General features: G+C 50.3%; 1 protein-coding gene across 1 annotated transcript in view; it reads left to right on the top strand.

The window, feature by feature from the left end:
- Positions 1-21,327, top strand: part of PLXNA1 (plexin A1) — a 114,160-nt gene extending 92,833 nt beyond the window's left edge. The window contains 11 exon segments of the mRNA XM_030957063.1: positions 125-191; positions 4,765-4,911; positions 5,711-5,870; positions 6,400-6,503; positions 6,937-7,033; positions 7,641-7,831; positions 8,507-8,579; positions 8,582-8,675; positions 10,342-10,554; positions 13,530-13,680; positions 17,090-21,327. Of these exon segments, the coding sequence (XP_030812923.1) occupies positions 125-191; positions 4,765-4,911; positions 5,711-5,870; positions 6,400-6,503; positions 6,937-7,033; positions 7,641-7,831; positions 8,507-8,579; positions 8,582-8,675; positions 10,342-10,554; positions 13,530-13,680; positions 17,090-17,185 (1,393 nt within the window). The 3' untranslated portion in view covers positions 17,186-21,327.
- The last annotated feature ends 6,267 nt before the right edge of the window (positions 21,328-27,594 follow it).

Below are 27,594 nucleotides of genomic sequence, written 5' to 3' on the forward strand. Positions count from 1 at the left end.
TCCAGATGAAGCCTTTTAAAGCCAAAAATAATTTAGCTACAGTCTGAGGGTGAGCTGGCAATGGGTGAGATCAGAGACCTTTAATATTCTGTGCTGATGGCTTTGCTCTCTACCTTCCCTACAGGACGGAGTCGGTGGCAGAGAAGATGCTGACAAATTGGTTCACCTTTCTGCTGTACAAGTTTCTGAAGGTGAGCTGGGGAAGGGATGGCAACCCTGTGTGGACAGGGAGGTGGTTCCTGCTTCACTGGGCCAGGTAGCATGCTACCCAAAGCCCAGGCTGACATGCTTCTGAGCATTGCTTCTCCCTCCCAGAGCAGAGATTGCTTCCCAGATCTCTGTTTTCATCCTGGTTTTCTGAGATGTGATTCTGGTCTCCTTTTTGGGAAATAGCTGAGATTGGGAAATGAAATCCAGATTGGGATTGCTTAATACATATTGGGTTTGAGATTTTAATAATGGTGCCCTGAGGAAAGATAAATCTGAAGCAACTCAGCTGAGTTTTGGAGTGGTCCCCATTCCTCTCTTCTTGCCTTTGCTTGTGTAACTCAGGAGGAAAAAGCCCTGAGAACTGATCTTTCTGCAGACATGGCTGTGATCGGGGCTGTTTCTGCCTCTTTGGGTTGTAGTTTGATGAGTTGCACTCTTCATGTAATGCTGCTGCTTTTCCTTCATCTCTTCAGCACTGAGGCTCTGTGGTAGGGGAATTGTTTCCTTCAGGCATCTCCACTTCTGCTGCTGCTTCCCTTGACAAAGGTGCCCTGGTGGGATGGATGCCTTGAGGGGCTTGTTGACAGCCAGGGACAGAGCTCTGAACTGCACCTGCATGAGGCTGCAGAGCCTTTTAGCTTTTATTCACCTGTTTCCAATTTCATTGGGGCAGGAGAAGAGGACACCACAGTGTAAACTCTGTTTTTAGCACTGGTGCATCTACCCATATTGAGAACATTTATTCCATCAGCACCAGTGCTTCCACCTGCCACAGCTGCACCAGTTTCCATGCAGATTACACAGCAGCAGCTCCAGTGCATGGACCCCAGGCTCAGTCCTGCTGCAGCTTTGGGATGACTCCAATGGGTGAAGGATGCCTGTGATCCTGCCGCTGGTTTGTCAGGCAGCAGGGCTGTTTCTTGGGATGCTGCCTGGTGTTGGTGCAGTGAGACTGGGTGGCACACTGCTGTTTTTGTGGGATTTCATCCCTCATTAAGACAAAGAGGGTTTGAACTATTTCCAGCCAAGAGATGAGAGCGAGCAGGAGTCTCAGCAGAACTCAAGTGATCGTCAACGAGAGGTGATTTATAATATCACTTACATGCACTTGGCTGTTTGCCTCTGTCGAGGAATAGCCTGTATCTATAAAAATCTATCTAGATGCTGGAGATTGCTTGCCAGGGGTGGGAGAGGAGAAGAGCTGTGCTGGTCATAGGGAGATGTCAAACCTCCCACCACCCCTTTGTGCCAGGGCTTTGTCCAGCAGGGCCCTTTTGCATCAGCAGTACCCAGTGGGATTGAGTAGAACACTGGCAGAAGGCTCTTTGGCTCTGTGAACTTGGTGGGACAGGCAGGAGTAGCTCTTCATATGGATAAACTCCTCCAAGGCTCTTTGAAGTGGACAGGGTTATGCTTTGGCTGAGCAAAGTGCAGTGCACAGCCTATGAACACCCACAGCAGAGTTTGGGGACATTGTATTTGTGTGTGTGACCTGACATCCTTGACCTGTCCCTGGCTGGACTGGGCCATGCTCAGAAGCTACTTTGGATTAGCTCATGCACCATCAGTGTCCTGCATCTGTCCTTGACCCCCTTCAGAAAGGTTTGTGGGAACATTACCAGTTGTGGAGCAGGTCTGAGGATGAGGAGTAGCAGGTGAGAGGTGTGGGGATGGTGGAACCAGGGCAATGCCTCTTTATAGAAAAGTCCTTGGCTACACCATGACTTAGACATGGGAAAACACCTCCAGTGTCTGGGTGGTAGCAGCAGGAGAAAGGTCTAATCTAGGTGCACCATTACAAGAGAAACATACATAGAGCCCTGGATGGACTTGCTGGCTGTGAAATTTGTTACACTGGGATTCATCTCCTTGGGAAGTGGTTGAAACTCCACTCCTTGAGTCACTTGAGTTAAAGTGGAAGAGACTTGAGGGTGTGCTCATGCCCTCTTCTGGGTTGGTCCCACCAGAGGAGACCCACGAGGCTGTTCTCACCTGTCTCTGGACACAGAGGATCGCAGGTGGCAGCAACAGCAGGAGAGGGCTGTGCAGTAGATGAAGAGTATCACAACGGACAGCTTGCCAGCAGGGAAAGTGCCCCAAACTGCAGTAATTGTGCATGTAAATGAGGCAGACAGCCACGTGCCCAGCTACTGGGTCAGCTCTCAGCAAACCTGCCCTGAGCAGAGCAAGATACAGTGGGTGAGAGATGGGGACAGGCGCAGGACAGCCCCTCATGCCCAGGCCCAGCAGCGTGGGGAGCCAGCGAGGGCTGGCGCTTTCAGGAGGACCCTGTAGTAGCATTTATCAGACTCTTAATGAGACACCTCAGGGAAAGGGAGATGGATAAATCAAGACAAGTGCTGAAAAATGCACAATATTAGGTGCCTGATGAGCTAGATCTAGTCAGTAAGACAGTTTGGGAATTAGCTGGCTTGTCTCAGCCTGCTCCCAACATATCAACATGGGCATGCACAGGGTGTCTGCAGCTGCCCTGCTCCAGCTCGGCTCACATGGAGAGCCCCCAGAGCTCCCCTCAGTCAGGTCCCCAGCAGTGAGCAAACTGCATAAGGGCTGGCAGGGTGGGCACCGTCACATTTGGGGAACAGGCTGCCTTCATCAACCTGAGGGACCACCTGGCCACATCTCAGTGGTCTCCTTCTGTATTTCACTGGATGGGGTTCATTCCAGGTGAACTGCCCATCATTGGCTTCTTTGATTCCTGTTCATTTTGTCAGTCTCTGTCAAAGATGATCCCTAAACCATCCTCATCTGCATTGTCCCAGTGAGCTGTGACCCACAGCAGCACCTTGGCCCCGGTGTTCAAGAGCCAGTGGGGACAGTGAGGCTGGGAGTGAAGTGTTGCATTTTAAGGGTAGGATCCACACTAGGAACAGAAGCCAGTGTAGGAAAGACTGAGCCCACCTCTCTTGGTGTGAATCCCTAGAGGTGGGTGCAGAACTGCAGATGTGGGGGCAGCAGCCATGCCTTACTGGAGAGGTGAAATCTGTGGGCTGAGACTGTAGCAGCCATGGCAGATGGAAGAAGAAGTCCCGCTCCAAGCCATCCTCCATCCATACCACTTCCACAGACTTGAAATTTTCACAAGGAGTTTTTGCAAGCAACCAAAAAGGGGAATTTAAGTCCTTCCACCAGAACCAGAGGGGTAGGCTTGGGGTGCCCTGGGACCCCTGGGCTCTCACCACTCTGCAGCCAACCTCGCCTTGCAGGCAGCCGGTGATGTGCAGCCTAGCACCCACTTGGGTCTCTCACTTTTCCAAGCTGACTTAATGAAGCCAAGTTTGCAAATGAAACATAATTTCAAAGACAGGCATGTTGTCGGAAGGTCTGGGGATGATGTATGCCTGTTCCTGCTCGTTAGCAGCTGTCTCTTTAATTACCGCAGATGCTAACGAGATGCTAACAGCATATGGTGACAGGGAGAGCAGCCGCACTTTGCACCAAAGTACAATTTATTTGTGAGGCGGCCGGGAGGGAGGGATGAGGGCTAGTGGGGTAAAATCTGCTGGGACTTCTCTCCATCCTCTCTGCTCCCTTTTTTCTCCCTTAGGGCTAATGCCTTTATCTGCAAGGGCTCATTGCATGCAGCTCAGGGGACATGTTTGGGCCCTGGGTTATGAACGGGTGTCCACTCCCAGTCCTGCTATGCCAAATCCTGGCCCCAGGCTGGTTGGTGATTCCAGCCTTGGCAGGTCTTTTAGTGTTTCTGAATCCAGCATCCAGCATGTTTTGGGGGGAAGTGTCTGGTCCAGTTTCCCTTTCCCTCCTCACATATATGAGATAGATGCTGATGTGGCTCTGTGTGGTAGCTAAAGCTGGCTCTGACTGCAAGGCCTTGGCAGTGGAGAGGCGTAGGTGGCAAAAGGTTTAACTGCAGGAAACCTCATTGCCTGGTCCCCTCCATCACCTGGAGACTCAGGGTAGGGTTGTCTGTTGGTTACTCCCTTGCTTTTCCTTTCCAGTGGGTCTGGCTGGCTGTGCCCAGCTGTCATTTGGAGAACCCTCCTTTGACCTTCTCTCATGTGAGACTGGGCTCCTGGCAGGTGTCAGAACTGCATTGTAATATCTGGGCAAGAGCCCCCAGACTGTCCCACTGCAGTGTGCCTTTTCCAGTCCTCAGGTGCTTCTCTTGTCTGGAGCAGCTCAAAAGACAGGCTGTATCCCATACTCAAGGTACCCAGATTCAATCTACTCTTTAGTAGACCCGAATTTACCATTTTTAGCTCATCTTTGGCTTGCAGAATGAGCAGAATTCACCCAGAAGTGTCTGGAAGCCCTGGGTATCTGAGGTTGATAGACAAACAACTTCCAGTGGGTTTGGAAGGAGACAGTGAGTTCCTTCACAGGATGAATTTTACCATGGACTTCACTCCTTGCAGTCTTGAGCAAGGGATGAAGACTTTTTATAATGCCATGTGTGGGGACTGATGGTACAGGGCCACAGGAGACTTCTGACATGGTGGTGGTTCTTGAAAGGCAAAGCTGGTGCCTGGCACCTTCTAACTCCTCTCTCTCCTCCATACCCCTGTCCCATAGGAATGTGCTGGGGAACCACTCTTCATGCTCTACTGTGCCATCAAGCAGCAGATGGAGAAGGGACCCATTGATGCCATCACAGGAGAGGCTCGCTACTCCCTCAGTGAGGACAAGCTCATCCGGCAGCAGATTGACTACAAAATGCTGGTTAGTGCAAGCAGAAGCTCAGTGGTACTGGTGCTTGCCAGGACTGCCAAGTCCAGCTATATACAAGATTTTGGAGGCACACAAAATACTTTTAGAGAGAATTTTGTCTGTTGTTCTCTCCAGGGTGCCTCTTACCCTGTCTGAGTGGGGCCCATCTCAGACAAGGTCAGAAGCAGGGCCTTTCCTTTGTAAGGTTTGCTCTTGCCATGGGCCCAAGGACGCCAAACATGAACTGAATCCTGCTCCATATCTTTCCAAGCAAACCTCTGGCAATGGCAGGTTTGGGTGGGAGATGCTGTTGAGCTTGTGCTATATGGAGCTCATATTTGGTGGGGATCAAAGTTAGAGCTTTGAGGTTACTGCAGGAGATGGAGAGCGACTTCTCCTCTTTCTTCTGAGCCATGTCCTCTGACATGGCTCAGAAGAGCCATGACCCTGCCCCTGGCTGAGCCTGCAGCTGGTTCTTCACCTGCAGCTCAGTCTCCACAGGGATGGTTTGGGAGGGGAGTGGAGTGTGCCTGGGCGTTGCTTGTTCTCAACAGGCTTTGGTGCACTGGGCATGTTTGCTGGCCCAGGACTCCTTCACTGACACTGTGCTTCCCTTCTGGGAGTTGGAGGTTTGAGTGGCAGGGAGAGGTGGGGAAAGGGGAGCAGGAATGTGCCATGAGGCTACAACTCCACAGCAGCTCAGGAGGTGAGCAGACACGGCCTGTAGACAGCTGTAGCCTTGTGTCCTTGGACCTGCCTTTGCAGCCAGTGTGTCACAGCCTCTCACTCGACCCTTTCTGATCCTGTGCAGACCCTCAACTGTGTGAACCCTGAGAATGAGAATGCCCCAGAGATCCCTGTCAAGGTGCTGAACTGCGACACCATCACTCAGGTGAAGGAGAAGCTGCTGGATGCTGTCTACAAGGGTGTGCCCTATTCCCAGAGACCCAAAGCTGGAGACATGGACCTGGGTAAGAGAGAGGCCAAGCACTTCCCTGTGGGGAACAGGGATGTGGCTAAGAGCAGAAGTGCCAATAAATCTGTGCAGGGCAGGAAATCAACAGATCCTACAGAAGCACATTTGTGCTTGCTCAGTTCACTTTTGCCACGCTGGTGGCACTGACTGTGTGTGGGGAGTCTGACATGAGAGTGTGGATCCTGCCAGTAGACGGGGTGGGGAGGAGAGCCCCTTGGGTCTTCTGGGGTCTGAATTGCAGGCTTGAGGTGTCTTGAGATCCAAGGAGGCCAGCAATAGTTGAGAGCAGTGTTATTAGTCCTGTTCTTAAAGGTGGGACAGGGAAGTGGAGAGTAGCAAAGGTAACAGTCACCAGGGTCAAACTGATGCTCTCTTTCCCTGAGTACTTGGATTTGTCCAACACATTGATAGCCATCAGCCCTGGGGATCAGAGAGTTGATGCCTTGGGACTGTGTTGCCTTATCTTTATGCTCCTATTATTCACTAACCACGAATCCTTGAATCCTTCTCCCTCATGGGGACAGAGTGGCGGCAGGGCAGGATGGCCCGCATCATACTGCAGGATGAAGATGTCACCACAAAGATTGACAATGACTGGAAGAGGCTGAACACCCTGGCCCACTACCAGGTAAGGTTGTCCATGATGGAGAACATGGAGCAGTCACCAGGTGCTTTGAGCTTAAGCATCTTTTCTCCCTCCTCAGCTTGGTCAGGGCCTGGGCTCAGCTCTCCAGGGCCATGGCCAGGAGGTCTGCAGTCACTTTCCTGCCTGCACCTCATGTTTGTGGTCCTTTTAAATGGGGTATTTCCAGGGTTCATAGAGGCTGTTTCCCACTCTGACCTTACTCTGCCATTTTCATGCTGAGCTTTCTGGTGTGTTCCTGTTCTTCCCCTTCCCCCAGCTGTCACAGAGATATGTCAGGCTCCTTTGCTGGAGATGATGTCCCTGGCGTGGTGGCAGTGCCCCTGCATCCCTCTGGGGCTGGTTTCTCCCTGTGCTGGGGCTGTTCCCCCTGTGCCTCTCTGGTGTGGCAGCCTGCTCAGCCCATTTCTACCTGCAGGTGACAGATGGCTCCTCGGTAGCCCTGGTGCCCAAGCAGAACTCAGCATACAACATCTCCAACTCCTCCACCTTCACCAAGTCCCTCAGCAGATATGGTGAGTGCACATGGGCATCCTCCTCTGGGCTGGCTGGGGAGGTGGCACGGGGCTGGGCATGTGACTAGAACTGTAACTCATGTGAACAAAGTCCTCCAAACTCCCAGCCCTCCTGCACAATGCTACTTATTCTAGTGTTGGAGAGGGAGCAGGTGCCCTCAGAGCCATCTTTCTTTGCAGTGTGTTGGGCTCAGGGGAAAAAGGCAAATGTTAGATGGCTGCTGTTAAGGGATCCTTTCCCTTTTATTCCCCTGAAATCTAATTAAAATAAGCACAGAGGCACTTAGCACTTAAAAGAGCAGAGTTGAAGACTCCCACGAATGTACTGGCAGGTGTACTTCAGCCTTGGTTTGGAAGGGAATAGTGTGATCAGGAAGCATCTGTGATCCTGGCACTTGCGTGCTGGGAGCAGGACAGGCTCTGCAGAACTCCTTCCATGGTTGTCCTGGCCCCTGTACATCAGCCAGGCTAGCGTGTGGCCCAGCAGGCTGTGAGGATGGTCACAGCAGAGCTCCCAGCTTGTGCTGGCTGCAGAGGCTGAATCGGGCCATGGTGGGGCTGGTGGTGAGGCAGAGGTGGCAGGTGGGAGCATCCCCTGTGCTTGCAGAGAGCATGCTGAGGACAGCCAGCAGCCCTGACAGCCTGCGCTCGAGGACACCCATGATCACCCCCGACCTGGAGAGCGGCACAAAGCTCTGGCACCTGGTGAAAAACCACGACCACATGGACCAGAGGGAGGGCGACCGCGGCAGCAAGATGGTCTCTGAGATCTACCTGACCCGTCTGCTGGCCACCAAGGTATGGCCCAGAGACCCAGAGCTGGTGCCTGGCTTTGGAAATCTGGGGGGGGAAGGGTAGTGATTTGGGTTGTCCACAAGTGGTAAGCACTGCTCTTTTGTTAACCTCCTGCTCTAGCACAGGAAGAGTCCTCACCTGGTCTCTTTTCTGAGCTGGAGGTGAAAGGTTTGTGTGTTGAAATCATCAGTGAATATCCCCTTGAGTGGATTTTCCTGTTTGCTCTTTGCACCTTATGGTGTTTTTACTATTCCCTGTATCCTTGAACAGCTGCTGGCCTGCAAAGCAGAGATGCCCTGGCATAGGTGCCTCTTTGGTGTTTGGGATAAAACTGCAGAACTGGTGATGTGGGAAGGGTGATTACCCCAGGCATTTGGCACTGCAGCATGTTCCACTAACCTCAGCACATACATCACTCTTTTGTTTTGCATGGTGTTTTTCTCTGTATACTTTTAGCATGCCAGATCATACAGTGGAGGAGATACCTCATCACTGCAGTGTCTGTTTCCCAGTATAAACCACTGAAAACCAGCAGGATTACACTGACTGTACCGTGCTGCACTTTCGGGTGTAGGAATAGAAGTGAAATTGGTTTAGAGGCTGAGCATTAGTTAAAGACCCACCTCTCTGCTGGCCCAGGGTGTTGCTGAGCAGCCCTTTTCTCTTTTTCCTCCCCAGGGCACCCTGCAGAAATTTGTGGATGACCTGTTTGAGACCATCTTTAGCACAGCTCACCGTGGGAGTGCACTGCCCTCGCCATCAAATACATGTTTGATTTCCTGGATGAACAAGCTGATAAGCATCAGATCAATGATTATGATGTCAGGCACACCTGGAAGAGTAACTGGTAATGGAGAAGGACAGTGGGCTGGGGGGTGGGCTAACAACATCCCAGCTTCCAAACCCTCCTGCAGGGAGCAGAAATATGAACCTGGAAATGATCCAGGACAAAAGAGGCCCATATCTCTGTATTTCGAGTGTGGGTAAATCCCTTGCATGCCTTCCTTCGCAGAAAAAATCCCAGGAATGCCGTTCTCCCTCAGCCCTTCCCCAGATCCCAAGCACCACGCTCCCCCTGATGGCTGCAGTGCTCAGGGCTCTGTTCCCATCTCACCTTGGCCTCTCCATCCTCCGGGCTCCTCCAGGGATGCCAGCCCCAATTCTCATCTCTGCTGTCCTGAAGGTGTTTCCACACTCCTTGCTGTCACTCAGCCGTGCCCAAACAAAGCCAGCAGAGCTCTGTGTGCACATCCTCCCTGCCCTTGCCCGCAGAGCCAGCCCCTGCTCTGCTGATCACTGAACGCTGGGGCGGGGCAGCCTGTGGCACTCCTGGGTGCTGTGCTGAGGCAGGTGCTGGCTCCTCTGCCCCCTTTGGCATTTCTCATTTCTGCTGCCTCACTGATTTCATCTCTCTAATTTTACTGTGACTGGAGACGGGTATGTATGTTCCCCGTGTCTGGCATTTATTAAATGGCAGCCAAATCGCTTTTGTGTAGTTCAGTAACTGTTTGCAATTAGCAGGCCAGGAAAAGAAACATTTTTAAATGGAGATGTGAGAGCGTGGAAGTGCTTGGAACTGATTTATAACTCAGCTTCCTATATTAAAAGAAGGAGTGAAAGGCAAGGGAGGAAAAAAGCCCCACTCTTCAGGGGCTGGGCACGCGGGCTCTTGCATACTAATGCCTGTGCTTATCTCTGGGCGCTAATTCGACATGTGGAGCTAATTTCTCCAGGCCATTCCCTTCACAAATGAAATATGTACATGCACCCAGTACCCTCATTAGGAAAGTCCTGGGGAACAAAGTGTGTTTTCTTTAAGATAAAAGCACTCACTGAGTGTAGGTGCTGGGGGATGACAGAGTGAGGAGGATTTCTGGTGGGGGAGGCTCTGAGGTGCTCCTAGGAGAGCAGAGGGCCAGCAGGATTGGGAAGTGGAGCCATGGAGGGTGGCATGTGTGTGTCAGTACGCAGCAAACAGCCAGTCGATGGCTCGCCAGGAGACCTGCTGTCTCTGCAGCTGAGAGCTTTATTTCCAGCATCTGAGGCCACCTAAATTTTCCTCTGGTGTTAAATGTGCTAATGAGTCCCTTGAGGAGTCCAGCTAACTCCCTCCTCTGCCATGGGAGATGTGTAAAATGCCACACAGTGCCTTCAAAAAGATTATTAATGTAGGAGAAAGGGACCATGTCTGGTTTGGCCCGTGGGCTCAGCAAGGTCTCTCCAGTGAGTGTGCATCCTTGGAGAAACCACAGATCTGCACTGCCCTGGTTTGCCTTTGGGGATGTTGGCAGTGCTGAGGAATTTCTTCATGGAGAAGTGCAGCCTTGTTGGGGTGGGCAGGGGGGGAATGCCCATTTACCCAGGGTGTTTGCATCCCTGGAATGCTGGGAAAGGCAACCTGCCCAATTCTGGGTCATGGGAAGCTCCTTCTCCACAACTGGAGGTGTATGTATGTGCCAGCTGCCCTGCAGGGTGTGATTCAGGTGCTGACTCCTATTTCCTTCATCCCTCAGTCTACCTCTACGTTTTTGGGTGAATGTGATTAAGAACCCCCAGTTTGTGTTCGACATTCACAAGAACAGTATTACTGATGCCTGCCTATCCGTGGTGGCTCAGACATTCATGGACTCCTGCTCAACTTCTGAGCACAAGCTAGGAAAGGACTCTCCCTCCAACAAACTACTGTATGCCAAGGACATCCCCAACTACAAGAGCTGGGTAGAAAGGTGAGTAGACTTGGCTTCTTGCTTCTCCTGGGGGACTTGGCAGTGGCTGCTCATGGATGTGGGGATGTGGGTTGTTGGGAGGACTCCTCTTGGTAGCTGACTGAAGCAGGACTGTCCTAATGCTCACACAAGGTGGTCCTCTTGTTTGGGGGATGATGCTCTCTCATGATTGTCTCCCGGAATGAGTTTGCAATGACTGTTTTAAAGAGCCGTTTATGACTTGCTTAAGGGGTGCTAAAAGCAACCTCCACTATTAGGTTGTCTGATGTTTTCTGTTGTAAAAACTTGGTCTGTACTAGGGAATTACTAACACCTTGCTTGATTGCTTTTGAAGAGCGGTGAGAACTCAGCCTTGGACTAGTGAAGTGCTTTTTTTGTATCACAACAATACATGCAGGTTTTGCTGAAATGCTTGAAAATTATCATTTCCCAGTGCTCAGGCTGGTCTCTGTGCCGAGGAGCAGGGAGAGGAGCAGGTCCCCTGACACCTTCCAACAGCTTCCACCTTCCCTGTTAGCTGAGGAGAGATGTCCCTCTGTCCTGCTGAATTAATGTAGTGTTAAAGGTTCAGGGTTTGAATGAGACTGATTGCAAATTGATGCACTCAGGCATAATGCTGTGTTTAGCTGTATCCTTTTGGGAGAGAAACCTAGGAGATGTCCTCCAAAGCCCTCCAAATAGAGCTACGGTTAAAATGTTGCACATGTTCCACTTGTGGAGTGGAACTTCTTGAAACTTAAAAAATGGCAGATTTGAGGTTGCTGTTGCAACTTTTCCTTGGTGATGATGTGCTGGGCTAAAGATGATTCTTTTTTCTTAACTGAGGGCCCTTTTTCAGCATCTTGACCAAATACAGAATGAACTAAATGAAGGATGTCCAGACAACAGTAAATGTCATATTCTCTTGTTTGTAAGAGTGGAACTGTGTAGCCTAAATCATCCTTGGGTACTGTCTGTACACAGATATTTTTGTTGTACAGTTGGCATGATTGCTGTTTCACAGGCAAGTACAAAGACAAGTGTCTTCCCTCGAGGAAGGAAGGGCTTGGATCAGAAGGAAAGGTGCCCCTGAAATATGATGCCTGAGCTGAGAGATGAGCTGCATTGTAAAAGGAGGAAGTTCTTTGCATGGGGCTGGATGGGGCTTTGGAGTGGGGTCCCATAGGAACATCACAAGCTTCATAAGGTGAATCTCTCTGACCTTGCCATCTCTATGACAAAAATATTCAGCTCTGTGTATGTGCCTGGAAGAAAAAAGGTATCAAACCTTTTCAGAGTTAAACATTGGTCTAGACATTCTGCATCCCTGGGGAGGAGGTGGGAGATCTCAGTGGTGACAGATGCTCCTGCCATTACTTACCTCCAGTATGGTCCCGGAGGCAGATGAGCAGGGGGCAGAGATGTCCTGTGCAGGGGGTGACTGTGTCTACTACTGTTCCTCTGCTGCAGGGATTTATGGCATAATCAGCATTTCTGGCTTTTGGCACAGTTATAGTCACAAAGCTTTGCAGAGGAGGGATGGGAGCGATGTGGGGGTGGCTGAGTGGGACTGCCAGTCCCAACAGCAGGTCTGGCTGCTGCTGTGGCTCAGGCACCAGCTGAAAAAAGGGCATCCTGCCATTCTGAGGCAAGAATAGCACAGGGAAGGGCTTAGGAAGAGGGAAACCTGGAGAAACCCAAGGGGACTACTGCTGGGGTCACAGGTGTCCTCTGGAAATGGATGGTGTGGCTGGAATCTTGGTCCATGTGGGCCATGCACGCTTGTATTGAAAAATGATAGTTTCTTCCCATCTTGTATGTCATGATAACAGCTGGAGTGTGAAACTGCTGCTTTAGGGGATGTCACTCTGGGGTGTGAGATCTCTCTAGGGGTGTAGGAGATGCCTGGTTTAGTCAGAGGTCCTCACCTCAGACCACTGCTCTCCTGGCAGCATCCAGAAATTCTCTTGCATCTTTTTCTGGGTATGAATGAGCCTCTTTGTAAAAACTGCCCAAGTGGTTTATCACTAGTTGAGTTCAGTGCAATGGGATGGAGCGGATCCTCATATTCATCTTCTCAAGTGGTCTTGCTGCCATCTGCTCCTATCCAAGTGCTTCAGCAATGTTCCATCTCAGCGTTCAGCTAAGTGGTGCTAATCACTGTACCAGAAACTTTACCAAGTGGGGAGTCATGAGGAGCAGAGCAAACCTGAGAGAGGCTGGCACTCTGTATTTCCAGGTGGAAATGCTGGTAATACTCCTCCCTGGGAGCAGCCAGAGCTTGTTTGCTGTGGGTAGGGTTTCTTTTAAAACGAGGCCTGTGGACACAACCCTGGCTTCCAAAAAGTCCTCAGCAGCCAGTCCACTGGTATGTCTGCTTGGTGTAAGTCTCCTGCTGTAATGGGATGCTGCAGCTTTGTCCTCTCAAGGTTGTGATCAACATCCTGTTGGATATTCTGCTTTTCCACTACTACAGCACGTGTATTGCTGCAGGGGCACGATGTCACCTTGTCATATGTTCACAACCCAAGTATTTAATTGAATGCAAAGGGGCATTGTTGGCTTTAGGGACATGGTGACCTTAGGAGAATAGTAGCAAAACCTTGTGTGTTACTGCAGGTGTGGAGGGTCCTGGTGCATGTAGTTTGGTGGAAAAACATGCCAATGGGATGGGAAGGACAAAAAGTGTGTAGTTTAGGAGAGGGTGGAAAATCCCTTAGAGCAAGATTGCTTGGCTTCCCAGCATGGTGAGCAGAATTCGACTGAGCTGGGTGCTGCTCCATCAGGAGCACATTCTTAACTGTGTTGACTGCTCTGTGGGGTGCTCAGAGACCTTGTAGTGAGCAGTGTTAAAATGGGTGATTGTATGTCACTGCTTGGAGGAAAGATGCTCTTCACTGCCTTTCCAGTGGCTGTTCTCTGTGACCATCATGGTGGGGACCCATCCCTTCCTGCCTGTCCCTGTTTCTGACCCACCCCTCTGTTCCTCCCTGCAGATATTATGCAGATATAGCTAAAATGCCAGCAATCAGTGACCAGGACATGAGCGCGTACCTGGCGGAGCAGTCACGGTTACACCTCAGCCAGTTCAACAGCATGAGTGCCCTGCACGAGATCTACTCCTACATCACCAAGTACAAGGATGAGGTAAGTAAGATATGGTGAGGCACAGTCAGGCCTGAGCTGCCACTTGAGTCCTTTTGTCCTTGTTTCTGCAGTCCCCTGCTTTTTCCTATAGAAAAACACACCGTGAAATGTGGAATAGTAACATATTCCATGTCTGTGCTTGGGCTGGTGGAGAAGGAAAGGTTTGGGAGGCATGAAGCCAGGAGCTGGAGTGGGCAGTGCTCATTTCTCATATTTTCTGTAGTGAGTAATGTGGGAAACACCTATTTTTCTACAGATATGGCACATGAGCTCCATGAGGCTGCAGAGTTCCCAGCGTTATCTCAGCATGCTTCCCCTATCCCCTATGCCACCAATACTGCACCATGGTGGTACCAGTGCTGTGGAGCTGTACAGGTCGTGTTTGGCTCCTCTCACCAGGGGTCTTAGAGGATGTGGTGGTCTCTTCAGTGCTTGTTTTATGGTTGTCACTAAGGATGGTTAAGAACTCCTCTGTTGTAATTTATACAAGTTAATTTCTCAAAACTCTGCTCAAATCCACAGCCTACATCTTATTAAAGCAATAAAATATGTAACAACAGTAAAATATAGGTCTATACACATAGCATGATAGTACAGATTTTATTGTCCCAATAAAGGGGTTGATGACTATATTTGAATGGTGGCTAATTTAAGTGACAGAGTGCCAGAACACCTTCCCACTCAGAGCCAGGAGAGGAAATGGGGTGCCTGTTGTACCATGCAGCAATCCAAAGAGGCTTCTCCCACTGCCTCTTTGAGGTGTGAATTTAAGGGGTCCATGGGCAAGTTGTAGCAGACCTGGCTCCTGGGTTTAAGGTCAGCTCTGGGATCATGGTGGCCGATATCCTATGGAACTCAGTGCTTTGCAGGAGGGAAGAGGAGATCCTGGCTTTCCTGGTTCTTGGGAAGTTGCTGTGTGGTGGTCACCATGCAGCTGGTGGCCACGTACTGATGACCATGCTGGTGGGACCTCTATGCCAGTCCTTAGATGATTTTGGATGGCACATCCCACAGGCCCCTGTTGCTCTGGCTAATGGGCTGGCCATGAAGGGCTTCTGGAGTTTTACAGTTTGTACACAGGTCTGTGAGTACCATGAGAGTGAAAGTGGAGCAGTCTGGAAGATCTAGATTTGCTGTGATCCAGCTATCATCCCTGAGCCATCATCCAGTGCTCACTTCCTCCCGGCTAAAAGTCCCACAATCCTTAAATAAATCCTCCAAGTCCTGGACAAGAGCATGGAGGGGACCGTGTGAAATGAACCCATAGCACTAGTGAGCTGCTCTTTAGGGGCACAGGTCCTCTTCTTGCCTGCCAACAGCAGCCTGACATCTGTTGAGTGTCTTGCTGTTGCCTGCTCTCTGAGCATCACAAGTGTGTTCACAGCTCTCAGGAACTTCTTTTATTATTTGTAATGGGATTAATAAATCGCAGCTGTTCCCTTTGTTTGTTTTCATCGTTAAGCACAATTATATGCAGCCCGATTGCACCCTCTTTGATGCAAAATGGGAGAGAATAATTTTTCCTGTTGTTCAGTGCAATAATATGCTGTCATTGGCTGTGAATGAAAATCATAATTAATTTTCATTTGGGTACTTGCATCTTGGTAATCAGTGGTCCTGGCTCCTTACAGCAGGTGACAAACCTGGGTGTCTCTACATTCAACACAGGTTTTCTTTGACTGCATTGTTTCCATAATGCTGAGATAAGAGTAAATAAATGCATGGGCAGTTTGGGAATCATTTGGCACCTCAGCATTCCAGGATATACCTCTGTCTGGTTGGGAGAGGCAGAGGAGGCAGGTAGGGAGAATAGGCTTCCCTTCACTTCTCTGACCAATCTCATTTGGTTCCAGCTCAGGCACCTTTCAGGCATGTGGGGTTTTGATTTCTGTGTGTCACTACAGGTATTTCACTCTGTGTGTATAATGAGGGCTGAGAGCATCTGTGGAGATGGATGGGGGGGAGTGTTCCCAGTAGCAGGTTTGTGGCAGAATCTATGAGTTCTTCCCAGTCCATCTGCTGTCCTGGGATGTTGCTGCCAGAGGAGGTAAATCAGATGTGTTCAGCTGATGCTGGTGATTTTTCCCCTTCTTGGGAGCTGACACCAGTGCCCAGATGTAGCTTTCCATTCTCTTTTGGAAGGAGACTCCCCATCAGGAATCTCTTACTGCCCCAGGAGACAGGGGCCAGCCTGGTCCTGCCCCAAAACAGCCTGGGGGAGACCCAGTCTCTTGGTGGCCAGAGGCTGGTTGTGGCAGTGTGGTGGATGCTCCTCAGCATGCTCTGCCTGCCTCTCAACAACTCACCAGTGCTGCAGCAGCTCTTAATCAAAGGGAGCTGATTCCCCATTAAGAAGTTACCTGTAGGGCTCCTGATGGACTTTGCCTGCCTCCTAGTAAGTCTATTAATTATACAACAGTTGGTTTCCAATTATGCAGCCAATGAAATGGTTAATCAAGTCCCCTTTGACGGATGCCTTGATATATAATTGCAAAAAATTTGCTCTCTCAACTAGCTCACCCGAAGAGATGAGATTTCTGTCAGGTTTGTTTTTTTAAATCAGCTTTCCTGCTCTGCTGGCATGATGTTACTGAGACGAGACTCCTGGCTGCCGGGAGGGCAATTGCCCCTTTGTTTTACACTTTGTTACTCCTTTTCCCTGCTCTGAGTCTCATCCTCTACACTAGTCCTTCCCCAGCCCTGGGGGCACGGTCACATCTAGCCCAGGGCAGGGGACTGTCCCTCCAGCCTGCAGTCTGTCATCCTTATCAGCAGCTTGTTTAGAGAAAGGATTTCAAGGGAGGAAAGTAATTCTCAGGTGTCAGTGGGTGCACCCCTTGAACAGGAGTGGGGGCCCCCAGGCTTTGCTGGTGCATCTGTCTGATGTCCCCTTCCAGCACGCCATTGCGCCCCATCTGGGATGAAGTGAGACAGGTTTTAACACCGGTGGCAGATGAAGCCTTGTGGATTTGGTGGTTTTGTGCATGTGGAACCAGTTCATGGTTTGATTGTGGTCTCTGAAACACAACCCCTGCTTCCTTAAGGCATTACAGGATTGTTGGAGTCACAGACATGGTGGGAAGGTGTTGTTGGCTTGGATTTGAGATTCACCCTCTGTTTGACTGTGTTTTCTTCATTTCTCGTGCAAGTTGGCTCCTCATTAGTGTTGGGCAGGTCCCTGGTGTCACTGCAGACCCTTTGGGGGTCCCAGTGGGCTCGATTTGTGGATGGCACCACTCACAGTGGCATCTTTCACCTTGCACTTCCTTTGGCCGTGTTGGGGCACAAGAACACTTCCCATGGAGCCACATCCTCGTCTCCTGATGCCGTCAAAGAGCCAGCAGGCCACAAGGAGCCCCTTTGGGTAGGAGGGCACCTCCTCACTGTCTCTCCTCCCCTCTCTCCCCAGATTTTAGCTGCGTTGGAGAAGGATGAGCAGGCGCGGAGGCAGCGACTGCGGAGTAAGCTGGAGCAGGCGATCGACACAATGGCCTTAAGCAGCTGAGAAGGCGGCGGCGGCGCCAGCGTCCGGCAGCAGGGCGGCAGGACGGACGGACGGACAGATGGACGGATGGACAGAGGGAGGGAGGGAGGAAGGACCGGCCAGCGGCAGCCGCGGGCACAAGACTTTGGGGCTGGGACCGGCCGGGCCCGCGGGAGCTCCCCACGGACACCCAGAGAAACCTCGCGCTGAGCGGAACAAACCACGAACCCTGAGGGCAGCGGCGGCGTCAGCAGCGGCCATGGAACTCCCTGAGGCACAGACAAAGCCCCAGCCCCACGGCAGGCAGCAGGGACCTTGCAGAGAGGCCATGCGGGCGGAGGAGCAGGGGCTGGCCTGCCCCACGGACCTGCCGGGCGCTTCTGGCCTGGGTAGAGCCCCTGAGCCTGCACAGGAGGGTCGGGACCGCGGGGCTTCCTAGGAAGGCGTTTGGATGTTGTTGTTACTTTGGTGAAGGGAGGGTGGGTGGGCTCCTATTTTTACTGTACTTGACTTGCTCTCCCTTCCTTCCCCCCAGCTGTCCACCCCCTCTCCTCCTCCTCCTCTCTCTTTTTCTGTCTCTGCCCCCTTCTCTCTCTCTCTCTGGCCTTCTGCCACTAGTGTTAACTGCTATATTTGCACAATTTACACGAGACAAACAAAATTTTTAATTTAAAGGGAAAAAAATTAAAACAAAAAATGGAAGGGGAAAACATATTCTGAATTTTTTGCAACAAACTAACAAAAACGATTTTAAGAGATAAGCTAAAGGACTGATGCTGGGGAGATTTGGGGTTGGGGCTTTAGGGGTGGGCAGGAAAGGGAGCTTTGATATTTCTAAAATATGTCCTGTGCCATGTTTTATTTGAATGTTGTTTAGTGCGAAAAAAAATTGAAGAAAAAAAAGTTGGGAGTTTTGTTAGCTGGATAGATGCTGTTATTTTAATGCTGCTGAGTGGTTCTGGAGGTCAAAATCAGAGAGGAAGGGAGATCCCAAGGCTGGTTTTTCTTTTCCTGGGTCATTGCTGAAGGATGGTTGGTGTTTTGTTGAGCTTGTCCTTGTTTTCCTGGTTCAATGGCCGTGGGGTGGTCTGGGCAGTGCTGCCTGCTCCTGCCTGTTCTGGGATGATGTGGGGTGGAGGATGGCTGTGGGGCCTTGGGGACTGTCAGGAGGGTTCATGGAGAGCCAGCCTGGCTTTTTGTGTCACTTTCTTTGGCACTGGAGCCGCCTTAACAAAGCCCCTTTACGTTTATTTTTGCCCATCATCTTTTTGTGCTGATGCAGGGGAAGAGACCAGATCCCCAGTGAGAGGGGAGGCAGCTCCTCTGCACTCCTGACTGGGATCCCCCAGGCAAACCCCACTGGGTTCCCAGCCCATGCAGGGACTGGGATTCTGGCTGCCATGGGGCTGTCACCTGCTCTTCCACCTGGGGAGCCCAAATATGTGCAGGACCTTCCACCCAAGACTGACCTTTCTTTCTCTGTCTTTTCCTTCTTTCTCCCCCTTTCTCTCCTTGCTGTCACCCCGTCTCCCCTCCGCTGCCTCTGCCCTGATGGGGCTTCACTGGGGACCTGAGGTCTCTTCCTCAGCTTCCCCCTTGGAAATGTCAGTTCCTCATGGGTTTGTCCTTTCCAGAGATGAAAAGGTGCTGAATGCTGCCCTGAATGGCAGCAGGTGACCAAAAACGTCCAAAAAAAAGAGCAAAACCCTTTCCTTTTCTGTACTGAGAGCTCCTGTCACTGCCCAGGCCACAGCACATGGGGCCACACTCTGCCAGGAGCGGATGGCTGTCGAAATCCAAGTGGAGAGAAGCCCAGCTGATTTCTGTCCATTCCCTTAAATTGCAAGTTAAGGGGGGGAGAGGGAGAAATAATGAAGTTTTTAATTAAAAAAAAATAATAAAAGTGTGTATATATATATATGTGGTTACAATCTAATTCTCGTGCCCCAGTGGGGTGCTGTATAGTTAACTGAAGGAGAATTGAACCAATATAAAAATGAGATGAATTTACACAGCCAGTTAAAACAAAACAAACGACCACTGCAAAAAAAAAAATTAAAAAAGGATACCAAATGGTGTGGAAGGAGCTTCCAAGCCTTTCTCACCATGCAGAACAACCGTTTGAAGCCTGCACATCTCTCATTATGTTGTAATTTTGTTTGGTTTTGTTTTGTTTTAATAAGGAGGGAAAGGAGAGAAGATGCTGATTAAAAAAAAGAAAAGAAAAAAAAAAAAAGACAACAAAAGAATCCAACCACAACAGCAAAACTGTTTGAAAAAGAATTTATAATTGTTTCCCAAACCTACGAACCCTGAGCTGTCGCTGGATTTCTGAGAGCTGTGGGCTGTTGCATGACTGTGCTAGATTTTAGTCTGAGTTGATCTTTTTATGAAACAGAAGAAAAAAATCCATAAAACAAAGAAACTGCGAGTATTGAATATTAGAGGTTTGTTTAGACCTGTTACCTATTTTTTTTTAATTTGAAATTATTTTGCCACTTTCTTGTCCAAAAGAGAGAAAAAAAAAAAAAGAAACAGCAAAAAGAAAGACTTTAGAGGTTCACATCTGAAATGTGGTACTTGGAGAGCCTTAAAGGACAGCTGTGTGCCCTGTGCTGGGGCCACTGCTGGCTGCCAGCATCTCTCTGGGTGCTCTGGTGGGACAGAACCCTCTGGGGGTCCCTTTGTAGGATTCACTGCTGCTGTGATGGGGTGGAGGGGTGCCTGCAGCTCCCTTTGGTGCAAAACTTCTTCCTTGTGGCATTGCTGGCTGCGTGGTGCTGGTGGAGGCCCTGGAAATGGCGCGGAGGATGGCGGCAATGCATCGGTGATCGCTGCGGCGTGCTGGAAGGGGAGCGATGCCTTTGGGGTCTCTGTCCAGGACTGGAGAGGGTTCTGCCTGTTGCACTGGTAAGAGTGTCCTGGGGAGCTTTGGTTGCTCTTGGGACAGTCAAGCATGTGGGTTTTGTGGTGGTTGAGAGGGGATGGAGATGTGTTTCTAAGAACACCTCCCTGGAAGTTTCCCAGCACCAGTGCTGTGGGTGCTCCCTCAGCCAGCCTGGAGGGACAGATGAGTTTTTTGGCCATGGTGGGTCTGAGATGGATTTGGGCAGCAGAGAGGCTCCTGGAGAGGTCATACTGGGCAGGCTGGCAGTGCCATGGTGTGGCTCTGCTTTCTGGGCTCCCCTTGTGCTGTGACTTGACTCCTCCAGCCCCCCGGTGATGCTGACTGCCTGTAGTGTGATCCTTGGGATGAGTTCCCATTGGCTTGCTCCTGGAGAGCTTTGGGGTGTCTGTGGTTTGCTCCACTGAAGGGTACCCCAGCAGCTCCCCACTGCTTGGGTGTCCCCTTGCTGCCCCTAACAGGGAGGGTGCTGGCCAGTGGGGTGGGCACTGCAGCGCTGCCCACAGCCTCTGGCACTTCTTGGTGCTACCTTTGCCTTTCGCATGATGCCCAGCGTCCTTAATTGTGCCAGGCAGCTGCCCACCCCTCCTTGACCAGCCTGGTGGGGTCAGAACTGGCCTTGTCAGACCCTGCCTCGGAAGGGGAATAGGTGTGGAGAAGCTGGGAAGCATCCACAAGACCCCTCTTACTGCTGGTGTAGCCCATGCCCCAGAATGTGAGCATTGTTGTGAGCCTGCATTTCCAGAGGCAGCTGGACTGTGCGGGGCTGATCACCCAGCACTGCAAGCAAGGGGGTCCCTCCCTGCTGTTATTGCCTTTCCCTTCAGTTTGGGGTTAAAAGATGTGCAGTCCAGCCTGGCAGTGTCCCCCCTAGCAGGAGCCCCATGTCACATCCAGAGCTGGCCCAGCCTGGGGACAGGGAGCAGGGGGACAGGTGGGGACCCCGCAGGCTCACCCGCTCCCAAAGCGCACAACAAGCTGTCCTTTAAGGAAGCAAGGGGAAACCCAAGGTGGGCCCGGAAAGAGGCAGAGAATTCTGATAGTTTTAGAAAATTAAATGGGGAAAAAAAAGAATCACACTCCGGAGTCCTGATTCCCTTTCTGTGATTGTTTCAGACTTGAAGCAACAGGCCAGCGTGGCTGGTCAAGCGCCCTTTGATCGTGTAAATATCCTGCTATTTCCTATTTTAATGTTCTTCAGATTTAGTACTTGTAAATAAACACATGCATCAAGGAGAGATTAAACATTTTTGCTAAAGCTGGTGTTTTGCCTGTGTTTTTGGGGGTGATGTGGGTGCATGGAGCAGGCAGCTTTGGGAGCAGTGGGCAAATCAGTGGCTGTGCCTGGGGAATGTGGTGCAGAATAGCATCATGATGTGCCAGCAATGCAGTGCATGTGTTGGTGTGGGGGTCCTGAGGTGTGATTGTTAACACCCACCAAAGGAGCTCCAGACGCTCACAGGAGGGTTTAGGTGGCTTTCCCATCAGCCCCTTTCCTGGGTGGCTCATGTTAACTTGCTTTAAACAGTTTGATTTTACCCACCACCTTTCAAACTGCTCAGAGCTGCTGGTCAGACGCAGAGGAGCTGAACCTGCCACGCTGCAAGCACAGAGAGGTAGATACCTTCCTGACTCTTCTGCCACTCACTGGGGTCCACAGGAACCAACCAGGGCTGGGGCAGCTTCACTTCTACCCCTCGGACATCCTGGCCCTTCCTCCCGTGGGACGGCACAAATGCCTGGGAGGCAGTGCACAGTGCTGCGGTGATGCTGCAGGAGTGTCTCTGCAGGCTCTGCATGCTGCAGGGACATCTTCTTTTCCAGCTCCTGATCTTTTCTAGCTCCTGATCCTTGTCTTTAAAGCTATGTCATCCTGTAAATCTGGGTACCTCCAAACTGCATTGTAGTCTCTGCAGGGTCCCACAGTGAAGCACCAGCAGAGGAAGCCCAGGGCAGCAGCCGGTCACCTCAGCACCCTCTTCACAGGGGGACCTTCCCCAGCAGGGTCGGTGGCTGTGGCAGGTGTGGGGAGACATTCCTAGAGAGGAGGGCATGAATCCCTGGGGTATGGGGTCAGCAGGAGCCCAGCACACACACCAAAGTCACACAAATTAGGCTGCTTTTTTGTTTTTTATTGTTTCCTTAGCCTTTTCCTACCCTGAGGCCAGTCTTCTGAGAGATTGGGCTGGCAGGGCTGATGTACTGTGGATGCTGAAAACATATTTTCTCTGCATTTAGTGTGTGTATAAACTGCATGTTTTTCATGTTTTCTCTTGCAGTTTTCCTATTCTCCAGCAAGAACATCATCGGCAGGTATTAAACATCCACTATTTTTGCCATAGTGTCAATAAAACAAAGATTGTTTTGATCTTGTTTTCCTATCTTAAAAAAATAAAGTTTTCTTTTACCAGCCTTTCAAATCCTTAAGAAAGTCAAATTTTAACCAAATTTTGATCAGGTTTCTGGGAAGATTTAATTGAGGGAAAAAGACCCTCATCTTCCCCAATTTTGTGCTGCGCCAAACACCATCCTCATGGCCATGTGAGAGCAAGTCACAGCTGAGCATCAAACAGGTGAGCACTATGATAGGTACAGAAAGTGTATTTAAATAAATTGTCAGTTCTACACATAAAGTAGCTTTCATTGCTTTTTTCAAGTCATGGAGATGAGGGTGTCTTCCTAAAGAGCCCTTGCTGCACCTTGGTGCTTTACTCTGAGCCCTTTGCAAGCAGGATTTTTATTTTTAAAATTGTTTTTATTATTTTACCAGGGAACAAAAACTTTAAAACCTCCTGGTTGACCTAATAAATAAGTAAATAAATAAATAAATAAATATCTGGTATTTCACCATCACCAGTGTGTTCTTCAACACAAATGGCACCAGTTTTCCCAAGGAGTAAGAGCTTCTGGCAGGAAGCCAGGGCCCCCAACGACAGCTACAAATGTCTTTGTTTGCCTCCTCAGTCCTGGAGCAGAGCTAACCAGGAAAAGATTATCATGGCCTGCAAGTGATTGTGTAATCCACAAATGCACTTTATTTGATTAAATGATAAGATGTGAACCTTCCAGCAATAACATACACCGCTGCCACCTGGGACAGTGCTAATCCAGCAAATCTGCTCCTGTGGCTGGAGCTGGCTGGCTTTGGAGGTGGAGGCAGCCCTTCCTGTGGCCCCCCTGACTGACCTGGGGCTCTTGGAAACCCCCCTGCCATCATCTCACCCAAACCAGGGCTCCAGGTGAGTGGCACATCCCAGGGCACCTGTGTGGGGTCTGAAGGTCTCATCCTGGGCTCTTTGTACAAAAACCTCTATCCCCTCACCAGCACCGTAGTTTTGTACTTTCCCTGGGCACCTCTTTGCCCTCCTGCCCTGGGAGATGATGCTGTGCTGCCTTTGGGTCTCTGTATAATCCTTTGCTTGTCTTACACGTGCAGTGAGGACCAGGACATGCAGATGGTGGCTCTGCTCCTGCAGAACTGCGTGCTCAGGGCCACGTGTCGCCTCAGCTGTGGTGGGTGGGGGACATGGGGACCCACAGCCTGCAGCACAGGGACACACTCATCTCCCTAGGCAGTCAGGGACAGCCACATGCTGCTGGTGCCAGTGTCAGTCATCAGTAAAGCCCCTCCTGCCTTTCATGAGCTTTGCTCCAGAAAGAAATGAGTGCTTGGCTGGGGGGTTCAATGCCTCTTTGACCGGTCACTGATGTTCCCCAGTGTGTGTTTGCTTCTGGTGTCACCACTGGTGTGCTCAGAAGCCCAGAGTCATTAAAAATGACTATAGATTCATCCTCTTCTTCAGGTTTAACCTAAATGTCAGCACAAATATCTCCCTTGCCCGCCATCCCCAAATTCCAGCAGTGGCCGCCTGCACCTTCCCTTCCTCTTCTGCAGCATCATCCCGGGCAGTCCTGGTCCTTATGCTGCTGCCCCATGGCCCAGAGACCCACAAATGAAGGGAGGAATTAGCTGGGCTAATTGGGCTGTCCCTCATTGCCCCCTGAGCTCTGTAATCCTGCAGGAAAGGGATGTGCCACATCTTCAGGGGAATATGGGCAGGTCCTCAAGCAGCCACTTTCCATGGGAGAGAAGCTTTATTTCTCACACATGAGATATATGTATATAAATATAACCCATAGTCTATAATCTAACTGTATAGATAAAATTGATAACAATGTACATTAATAGAACAGAATAGAATATAAATTAAAACCCAGCTGGAGCATTAACATGGGCTGCATGTGCCAGGCCATGTGCCGTCTTCAGACATTGCATAGGAAAGGCCAGAGCAGCATCATGTGACCCTGCAAGTTGAAGGATACAACGGGGGGTTTCTTCCCCCTCAGAGGTGATGATTAAGTTTCTTCTGAGCTGCTAGGAAGAGGGGAAAAAAAAAAGAAAATCCATAAATTTTGAAGGCAGTAAGGCTGAGCAGAGCAGCAACCCCTTTCTCTCCCTGCCTGGACTAATGAAAATCACAGCCATGCTGGGAGGCAACTGGTTTGTGTTTGTTCTTTGCTTTAAATGTAGTGGTAAAAAGCCCACAGTTTTGGGCACGGATGGGAGGTGGGATCATTAGGAGGTGGCGGGCGATGGCTGATACACATTAATGCGCCATGAGCAGAGCACCACTGTGTGGGGTTTTTTTTAACTGAGGCAAATTATTGCTTCAGGAAAAAGACTGTCTCCCCTGGTGGAATTAGAGCGGGGGGAAGGGGGAAAATTGATTTGTCTCAAGTTTTATTGCACCAGATTGACAGCTCAGGCTCAGCAATCTGCCCCCCTGCAGAGCCTCGGGGCAGAGGGCAGGTGACACGGCTCTGGGCACTGCCAGCTGCCCCTTTCCAGAGGGTCCCCCTTTAGAGGGGGTGGCAGTGGGGTGCAGTGACCAGTCTGGAGACCATGACCACTGGGAATCTTGGCCATGACTGTCAGGACCAATTTTTCCATAGAGTGAAGTCAGCTGAGAAGCATCGCTGCAGGGATCTTGCCTGTTTCTGTGCTCCTCAATGGTTTGGTGGTTCACCACCTCATTTCTGGCAGAAGTGGCCTGCAAGGTCACGCTGGGCTGGCAAACCCTGGGGTGATGCTATCTGTGTGTGGGGGAGTTGCACTTCTCTGGGTGCTTTTCAGCGGTGACTGCTGTGACACTGCATGTGCTACTCCGGGTGCTCTTCCCAGCAGTGACCCCACTGCAGTGGGCTTCAACGGGCCTTTCCCTCCCTCTGCTGGAAAAAAGCAGCTATGTCCAGTGTCCATCCTTGGGACCTGGATGGCAGCCAGGGGCATCTCCTGTCCCCTTGCTCCAGGCGCTGTCCCTCAGCAGCTGTGGTGCCTCTAGCAAGGTGTCTGCTGGTGAGGGATGGGAGCTGGCTGGGTTATTTCAATGGTCACCTCTCCCATTCCACAGGGGATCACAATGCACACTGTAAAATAAGCCAATAGCTCACAGACCACCCAGATGAGTCCCTGTGGGGAAACCGAGGCATGAGGGCAGAGCTCCTTGGCCCAAGGTCGTACAGAAGGCTGCAGTGGGGAGGGAATCACTCACAACCAACACTGAAATCCCCAGGATATATGCTTTGATTATGGTCCCAGATGCCTGGGTTGCTTTGGCTGTCACACTATCCTGAGCTGGAGTTTTATTTCTTCCTCAAACTGGTTTTCTTTCCTTTTTTTATGAACGAAATTCTCCCTTCCCAGCTCCTATTCTCTCAGGGGCTCTTCCACTCAGCAGTAGCCCAATTTCCTTTTATAGCTCGTACAATGACTGTCCTAATTACAATTAAAACCGGGAACACTCTAATCAAATCTTTTACTATTCTAGACAAATTCAGAAAATGAGTAAAATTAGTGACACATGGCGCAAAAAAAAAAGGAAGAAGAAAAAATGTCCGTGAGCCAGTGCTAACACAGAGAGAGTTAAAGGGGACAGCGGGATTTCTGCTCTCATCTGCAGTAATTGGTGGTGGGAGGAGGCACTGTCACCACTGGGGAGCTGGACTTGAGCATCCCTGGGGGTTCCTCCATCCTGCTGACCCTGTGCTGGCTGGACCCATTGGTTTGAATAATCCCCCCCAGGAGTTACCATGGAAACAAAGCCTTTTGATGGTGAAAACCTTCAGCATCAAGAGTTAATCAGACCCTAAATGAAAACGGGGTTAAAGGCAGAACAGGGATGTGTGAACAGTGGAGTCACTGGGGCAGAAGAAAAGCAGAGAGTGGAGAGTAAATAATAAGCAAGGAAGAGGGGTCTGATGTCTTCTTGAGCTCCAGATGATGGCCAGAGGGGTTTAACTGTGATGGGAAATCACAGAGGTAAATTAATAGGCTGGATAATTATTTTTAATTTTCTGAAGGGCTGGTTATATGATTTTTACCACCCTGCACCAGCTCCCAGATCTGGGTGCTGATTTAGCAGGGGAAACTCCCCCCGCTGTGAAGTGGAAGGTTGGGCATGTGTCCCACCTGGGTGGAAAGGTGGCCCTCAGCTGGTGTCCTGTCAAGGGACTGGGCTTCAGGCCAAAATGGGGCTTGCTGCAGTGGAAGGACTGCACGTGCTGTGGGCTGGCTCAACATGTGTTATCAGTTTGGGTATCTGAGCATGCTACTCCAGAATTGCCAGCTAGAAATACATGATGTAGAGAGGTGGTGTGTTTATGTTAGGGAGGAGACAGAGAGAAGGATTTATGGATACATTTCTTGGATTAATGTTCCTGGATCACGTAAGTGTTGGAGAGGTAGGATGGAGGCAGAGCCAAGAAGTTCAGCCCTTTCTGTAGTTTGCTGCTCATTTGGGGTTACGGATCCTGTCTGGGTGATCACTGCAGGCTGTCTGTTTCCAGAGGTGGTGTAGTTTGTAAGGGATTGATGAAGGGCAGGGACTGAACTGAGAAAGCAAAACTTGGAGCACTGTTCCTACCATTGTTCCTACCAAACAATGAAAATAGCACAGTCAAGGTAAGGATGTTTTTTCTGCTAGAGGGAGGAGGTGTTTGTAGTTAATCCCAGTACTACAGTGGCCAAGATTTGTGAGGTCCCTTTGAATGAAAGGGAGAAGGACAGAACACCATTGTGGGAAGGAACTTGTGTTCATTTTTTAATATCAGGATGTATGGGAAGACGGTACTGGTTGGGAGTTAGTGTTACAGTCAGGGATGGAGTTAAAAAGAAAGCTCTTTGGTGTGGAGAACTGGGTAGAGCAGAAGAACCCCCAAAGAGCCAGGGCTGTTGGTGTGGCTGTGTTTCATGTTGCCTGGCATCCCAAATCACTTCATGTGGTTTTGTATCATGAAAGACCTCATGTTGGACCTGCCCAATGCGTCAGTGCTCTCCTCATCCTAAGCTGTGCTGTGGTATTCCCCTAACTCCTTTTCCAGGAACAACTGCATGTTTGCACTCATCAATGGCAATGTGCAACAGCACTTCCTTCACTCAGTAGGTTTTTCTTCCTTGTTGCAGTATAATCAATCTCCTTTCTACTGGTCCTGCTCAGCAGAGAGGTGGAGACCAGATTGCTCACAA

This window comes from Camarhynchus parvulus, chromosome 12, assembly GCF_901933205.1.
Source record: "Camarhynchus parvulus chromosome 12, STF_HiC, whole genome shotgun sequence".
NCBI lineage: Eukaryota > Metazoa > Chordata > Aves > Passeriformes > Thraupidae > Camarhynchus > Camarhynchus parvulus.